At 48.7% G+C, this 7,500-nt stretch overlaps 1 protein-coding gene across 6 annotated transcripts in view; it reads left to right on the top strand.

Annotated features, from left to right (window-relative positions):
• fig4a (FIG4 phosphoinositide 5-phosphatase a) overlaps positions 1-7,500 on the top strand; it is a 62,578-nt gene that overhangs the window by 14,454 nt on the left and 40,624 nt on the right. For all 6 annotated transcript variants that reach the window (XM_076988106.1, XM_076988107.1, XM_076988109.1 and 3 more), the window contains 4 exons: positions 1,765-1,913; positions 3,207-3,335; positions 5,301-5,401; positions 5,931-6,093. In XM_076988106.1, the coding sequence (XP_076844221.1) occupies positions 1,765-1,913; positions 3,207-3,335; positions 5,301-5,401; positions 5,931-6,093 (542 nt within the window). The remainder of the gene's footprint in view (positions 1-1,764; positions 1,914-3,206; positions 3,336-5,300; positions 5,402-5,930; positions 6,094-7,500) is intronic.

Genomic DNA, 7,500 nt, shown 5'->3' with positions numbered 1-7,500 from the left:
TTGCATATAGAGTTGTTGATAGAGTTGATCACTTTTAGATCATTTTGGAAAAATTCACCAGGTCACGTGGCCTGCAGACGGCTCTGAAAGTAAATGTCAGCTCGGCCGACGTGATCCGCTGTCAGGGACGTGTGTGTGTGTGTGTGTGTGTGTGTGTGTGTGTGTGTGTGTGTGTGTGTGTGTGTGTGTGTGTGTGTGTGTGTGTGTGTGTGTGTGTGTGTGTGTGTGTGTGTGTGTGTGTGTGTGTGTGTGTGCGCGTGCGCGTGCGCTGGTCTGCATGTGTGAGGCTACAGATGTCGGGTGAAGCTGCCCCCATCCCCTCTGCTACAGTCTCACCCCAACCTCACCACAGTCTCACCCCAACCTCACCACAGGGCCCTTCAACCCCTCCATCCTCCCTGCAGCAGGAGAGGTCTGTGTGTGGAGGTCTGTGTGTGGAGGTCTGTGTGTGGAGGTCTGTGTGTGTGGAGGTCTGTGTGTGTGGAGGTGTGTGTGTGTGGAGGTGTGTGTGTGTGGAGGTCTGTGTATGGAGAATCTTTTTTTTTGTCTGTCACAGGTTTTTATAGTGATGATCGTTCTGAAGGTTGTTGATCTGCCAGTATCTTTATCCAGCCTTAACCCTTAACCTTTAACCTTTTTATCAGTGGTTGTGTGAACGGTTGAGCTTTTTGATCCTGTATGACCCCTTGTGACCCCTTGTACTGTGTTTTGTTTTTCTGGCCTGCTGTCTGTTCCCACATCACTGACTCAAGTGTGAGCTCAGCACATGGGTTTAGTTTTCCCCCTCTTGCTCTGAGAGCAAACTTTCTCTTACCGTTCAAACCTTCTCTTAAATACATGCCACGCTGTATCGCATTTCCTCCTAAGCTGATATTTTCATCACTTAGGATGAAAAGACATTGGAGGCTGTTTTTAAACTTCACTGGCGTGATTAGTTCTTCATTTTAGCCTTCAGAATGTTTTGTTTTTTGGTGGGGGGGGTGTAGTCAAATTGCTGAAGTGCTTATTAAATCTTATATTTTCTCACACCACTTTCCAGGTTCAGAATAATCACTCGCGCTCTCTCTCTCTCTCTCTCACACACACTCATACACACACACACATACACACACACACACAGACACTATTTAAAATGTCAGCGGTGTGTAAATTGCTTTTCACCCAGATGAAAACCACATTAATCAGAGGTGTCTGCAGACAGACCTTACATCAAAACAAGGGCAAACTCTCTTCCCCTGTATTCACCTCTCAGCTGGCCGGCTGTCTGCAGGGGTGGTGTGGGCGGAGCTGTCTGCAGGGGTGGTGTGGGCGGAGCTGTCTGCAGGGGTGGTGCGGGCGGAGCTGTCTGCAGGGGTGGTGTGGGAGGAGCTGTCTGCAGGGGTGGTGTGGGCGGAGCTGTCTGCAGGGGTGGTGTGGGCGGAACTGTCTGCAGGGGTGGTGTGGGAGGAGCTGTCTGCAGGGGTGGTGTGGGCGGAGCTGTCTGCAGGGGTGGTGTGGGCGGAGCTGTCTGCAGGGGTGGTGTGGGCGGAGCTGTCTGCAGGGGTGGTGTGGGCGCAGCTGTCTGCAGGGGCGGTGTGGGCGGAGCTGTCTGCAGGGGCGGTGTGGGCGGAGCTGTCTGCAGGGGCGGTGTGGGCGGAGCTGTCTGCTGGGGCGGTGTGGGCGGAGCTGTCTGCTGGGGCGGTGTGGGCGGAGCTGTCTCCATGGTGCCCTCTGGTGTCACACTTGACTTTGAACTGTGCATCTTCTGTGACCTCTGACCTGCAGCTACAGCTATGACCTGAGCCACTCGCTGCAGTATAACCTGACCCTGCTGCGAGCCCCCTGTGACTCCGGCGAGGTGGACCACCTTCACCCCAGCACCAGCACACAGGACAGCTTTGACATCTTCGAGGACGAAGGTCTTCCCACCCAAGGTCTGTGTCTGTCTGCCTACCTTCACACCTGTCTCTCTTCACCTCTGCAACTTTCTGTCTGTTTTCTTATGTCTCTGTCGTGGTTATTTGCTGTCTCTGTCTCTATTGTCTCTAATTCATGACCATTAAAGGACACGTTTGCAATTTTCCATCTTACTCCATATTTAAACCTCATGGCTCCTCAACCATGGAAGTCTTCATCGGTAGCCATGGTAACGAGAGAGGCCCTGCTCCTCTATAGGGTTAGTTTACCTGCACACAGGGAGGCAGGACAGACCACCTTGAAGACCACAGTCCAGACCACCCCGCAGACCTGCCCTGTAGTACAGCAACATGGTGTCTTGGTGGTTAGCACGTCTGCCTCTCAGCACTGGGGTCTTGGGTTCAAGTCCCTATCTGAGTGGAGTTTCCATGTTCTCCCCGTGTCTGTGTGGGTTTCCTCCGGGCTCTCTGGTTTCCTCCCACAGTCCAAAAACATGGAGTTTAGGTAAATTGGCATTCCCTGATTCCCTGACAAATTCTCCCTGACTGTGTGTCTGTGTCTCTCTGTTCAATAAAAAGCAGTTGTGTGAGTGTGTGTGCATGAATGTGTGTGTGTTTGTATGCCCAGTGGTGGATGGTGCTCTGCCACTACGGTCTGTCCTCTCTCCCCTTCCTGCACCCCATTCAGTCCCCCAGGGGGTGTGGATCCCGGTAGAGAGTACGCTGTGTGTGATTGGCTGCTGCTTCTCGCCGGTGTGTGTGTGATTGGTTGTCTGAGACTTGTACCTGTGTTAAAATTGAAAAGCGCCTTGGGTATTCTGTATTGGGTATTCTTGGGTATTATTCATTCATTCATAGTCACAGGTTTAGTGAGGGTTAGTGAGGGTTAGTAAGGATTAGTGAGGGGTTAGTGAAGATTAGTGAGGGTTAGTGAAGATTACTGAGGGTTAGTGAAGATTAGTGAGGGTTAGTGAAGATTAGTGAGGGTTAGTGAGGGGTAGAGAGGGGCAGTGAGGGGTAGAGAGAGTTAGTGAGGGTTAGTGAGGGGTTAATTTGGATCAGTGAGGGTTCGAGAGGTGTTGGTGAGGGTTAATGAGGGGTAGAGGTGTTAGTGAGGGTAGAGAGGGTTAGTAAGGGGCAATGAGGGTAATTGAGGATTAGTCAGGGGTAGAGATGGGTAGAGAGAGGTTAGTGAGGGTAATTGAGGGGGTAGTGAGGGTAATGCTTAAGCTCTTTAAGCATATACATAATATATGAATACGAATTATTCGACATTAATATATTATTCACTTTTATGAACATGTGTTTCAGTGATCCACAGTCTGAGGAATGAACCTTATGCTAAATATGTGTGGAACAGCCGATTACTGGAGAGAATTAAAGACACAGTGCATCCGGACTGGCTCATGTACATCATCCATGGCTTCTGTGGCCAATCTAGTATCCTTAACTGTCTGTGTGTCTGTGTGTGTGTGTGTGTGTGTGTGTGGGCATGCGGTAATGCATGCTTCATTAATTCTGAATATTTTTTTACTGATCAAGCTTTGTTGAGTCTTGCGTTAAGGGTTTAACTTTAAGGGACAGTGTTCCAAATGGAAATTCATTGCCTGGACTAGATTCACAGTTTGCACTGGTGATGTATTTAATCTTAAACTCTCTTAGAGTTGATAACAGAGATCATTTATATGTGTTTTCATGTCTTCTGTCAAACAGAGGGTGTGTTCTGAAAAGGTTTAATTAGACATTTAAACATCTAAACAACATAATTTTGCCCATGATGGTTGTTTTGGTTTTTGGCTTTTAATTATATCATGCAACATGTGTACTTAATATACATAATATATATTTTAAATACTCAATATATACTGAATATAAATATATCTTATATAATATATAACGAGACCGTGACCACAGCGAGACCGTGACCACAGCGAGACCGTGACCACAACGAGACCGTGACCACAACGAGACCGTGACCACAACGAGACCGTGACCACAGCGAGACCGTGACCACAGCGAGACCGTAACCACAGCGAGGCCACAACCCTAACCCTGTCGGGCGTTTATTGACCAGTGACTGAACAGCATTGCACTGTTTGAACAGTAACTGCACTTATACACAAGACATGGTCACGGTGTCCGAGTGACTCACATACCCTGTAACCTACATTCATTTAAAAGGTGGTTTTTTTTTCAACTATAAGAATTTGTGGAAAACACAAAATCTGTTCTTCTTCCTCTCCCTATCATTTTATCCCTTTCTTTATCTCTCCCTGTCCTCTCATCTCTCCCTCCCCTCTCTCGCTATCTCTCTATTTCTCTTTTTCTCTCCCCTCCCTTCTCTCTTTCTTACTATCTCTCCCTCCCGTTTAATCTCTCTCCATCTCTCTATCTCTACCCCTACACTCTCTTTTCTCTGTCTCTCTCCATCTCTCTATCTCTACCCCTACACTCTCTCTTTTCTCTCTCTTTCTCTCCTCCACCCTCATTCACTCTTTCTTTTGTTTCATTCTCCTCCCTTCTTCATGTTCTTGCCAAGTATAGAAGCTGTAAGTCAAGGATGTGTGTGTGTGTGTGTGTGTTTGTGTTTGTGTGTGTGTGTGTGTGTGTGCGTGTGCGTGCGTGCGTGTGCGTGTGTGTGCGTGTGCGTGCGCGCGCGCGCGTGTGTCTTATTAGCTGCTGTTTGTGCTTAAAGAGACGGATGAATGTAAAGACTTAAGAATTCAGAATCTGAATCTGTATTAACAGAATTGAGTCTTTATACCCCAAACATTATAACGGCTCCATATTCACGTTTACATATGAGACCAGAAGCATGTTCTCCAGGATATTCACATTTACATATGAGACCAGAAGCACACGTTCTCCAGGATATTCACATTTACATATGAGACCAGAAGCACATGTTCTCCAGGATATTCACGTGTTCAGAGCCGTAGCACACTGGAGTGGAGCTTTTCTAGAAATGGGGTTACCTAAACCTAAATCTACACATATACATATGAATGGAGTTACCTAAACCTACACGTGTGTGTGTGTGTGTGTGTGTGTGTGTGTGTGTGTGTGTGTGTGTGTGTGTGTGTGTGTGTGTGTGTGTGTGTATCTGTACATATTTGTGTGTTTGTATCTGTATGTGTGCATATCTGTACATATCTGTGTGTGTGTGCGTGTGTGTGTGTGTGTATCTGTACATATTTGTGTGTGTGTGTGTATCTGTATGTGCATATCTGTACGTATCTGTGTGCGTGTGCGTGTGTGTGTGTGTGTGTGTATCTGTACATATTTGTGTGTGTGTGTATCTGTATGTGTGCATATCTGTATGTGTGTGTGTGTGTGTGTGTGTGTGTGTGTGTGTGTGTGTGTGTGTGTGTGCTCATGTATCTGCTCCTTGACTCCTGGTCTCAGAGTTGCTGATTTATGGGCGTCCGGTGTACGTCACTCTGATCGCTCGTCGCTCCAGCCGTTTTGCGGGGACTCGCTTCCTGAAGAGAGGGGCCAACTGTGAGGTACAGGGCACAAAGTGTGTGGGGCGTGTCCCTCGTGGATGTGGGGCGTGTCCCTCGTGGATGTGGGGCGTGTCCCTCGTGGATGTGGGGCGTGTCTCTCGTGGATGTGGGGCGTGTCTCTCGTGGATGTGGGGCGTGTCTCTCGTGGATGTGGGGCGTGTCTCTCGTGGATGTGGGGCGTGTCTCTCGTGGATGTGGGGCGTGTCTCTCGTGGATGTGGGGCGTGTCTCTCGTGGATGTGGGGCGTGTCTCTCGTGGATGTGGGGCGTGTCTCTCGTGGATGTGGGGCGTGTCTCTCGTGGATGTGGGGCGTGTCCCTCGTGGATGTGGGGCGTATCCTACTGTAGCTCCGATATGCTCAAGTTCTCCGTTCTACCCAGCAGCCAAACCTTTTTGGTTAAGGGTTCAGTAGCTGTAGCTTTAGAGACATGTTCTACACACACACACACACACACACACACACACACACACACTAAATAGCACATACCAACCCACAACCTGACGGAGTACAAAACATGTTTGTTCGAAGGGTGACGTGGCGAACGAGGTGGAGACAGAACAGATCATTCACGACGCGTCGATGATGTCCTTCACGGCGGGCAGCTACTCCGCCTACGTGCAGGTGCGAGGCTCCGTGCCTCTCTACTGGTCTCAGGACATCTCCACCATGATGCCCAAGCCACCTATACGCTGTAAGCCCCGCCCCCTCTGCAGCCACACCCAGCTGGGCGGAGCCACATCTTTACCATTTGCTGATCATGTAAACGCAAGGCACTTTACCCTGCTGGGTTCTGTACCCTACATATCACTATTATCTGAGCCTACAGCAGCCTCTGTACCCGAGGGGCCTTGCAATGAGTCTAATCCCACCGACGTCCAGCCTGTCACCAGAAATCGATTGTGCAGCATCGTTGTGTCTGCCTAGCTAATGGTCTCTGTGAATTGCCTTCACACTGGCATCATTTTTGAGAAGTACTTGATGGGCAGAATTATCCAGACACAGAGTCCTGCCAGTACTGTCAGTTCTTCATACTTTGTGCTTCAGGGTTTTTGCTGAATGTCTCACCTGCGGGACTCCTCGGAGAGAGCAGCCCTGAAGCCGCTCAGCTGCCTGTGTTCTTGTTGTTTATTTTTCTTGCATCATTTCCTTTGCCTGCCCTGTTATTGTGAGCTCGGGTGAGATCGATGGCCCTGATCCTCATATCCGCCCTGGGCCTCCTCCATCTGTCCTCCAGAACGGAGAGGTGTGCTCACCTCAGGCATCCGCAGAAGAGGAAGAAGAGGATGGTTCCGCCTCATGGTGCCTGGGCCGGGCCTGGTCCCAGCCTCTCTACACCCTCTCAGTCCTTTCTGTTCAGCACTTTGCACAGGTCGACCAGGTGGATGTTCGTGTGAAAGGTTTCAACCATCAGAGGAAACATGAAGCTTTGGAATTCAGTGTCAGTTTGACCTCATTATAGTCCACAACTGAATAACATAAAGAAAACCGCCATGTGTTCTGATGAGGAGACCCGTTCAGAAAGACCATCACTCAAATACGACATCTCTCTTACTCAAATACGGCATCTCTCTCACTCAAATACGGCATCTCTCTCACTCAAATACGACATCTCTCTCACTCAAATACGACATCTCTCTCACTCAAATACGAAATCTCTCTCACTCAAATACGACATCTCTCTCACTCAAATACGACATCTCTCTCACTCAAATACGACATCTCTCTCACTCAAATACGACATCTCTCTCACTCAAATACGACATCTCTCCCTCAAATACGACATCTCTCTCACTCAAATACAACATCTCTCTCACTCAAATACGGCATCTCTCTCACTCAAATACGGCATCTCTCTCACTCAAATACGGCATCTCTCTCACTCAAATACGGCATCTCTCTCACTCAAATACGGTATCTCTCTCTCTTACTCAAATACGGCATCTCTCTCTCTCACTCAAATACGGCATCTCTCTCTCTCACTCAAATACGGCATCTCTCTCACTCAAACACGACATCTCTCTCACTCAAACACGACATCTCTCTCACTCAAACACGACATCTCTCTCACTCAAACACGACATCTCTCTCACTCAAATAC

Source organism: Brachyhypopomus gauderio, unplaced genomic scaffold (genome assembly GCF_052324685.1).
Source record: "Brachyhypopomus gauderio isolate BG-103 unplaced genomic scaffold, BGAUD_0.2 sc60, whole genome shotgun sequence".
Taxonomy (NCBI): Eukaryota; Metazoa; Chordata; class Actinopteri; order Gymnotiformes; family Hypopomidae; genus Brachyhypopomus; species Brachyhypopomus gauderio.
The sequence above is the reverse complement of the archived record's forward strand: the minus strand, read 5'-3'. Positions and strand labels throughout refer to the sequence as shown.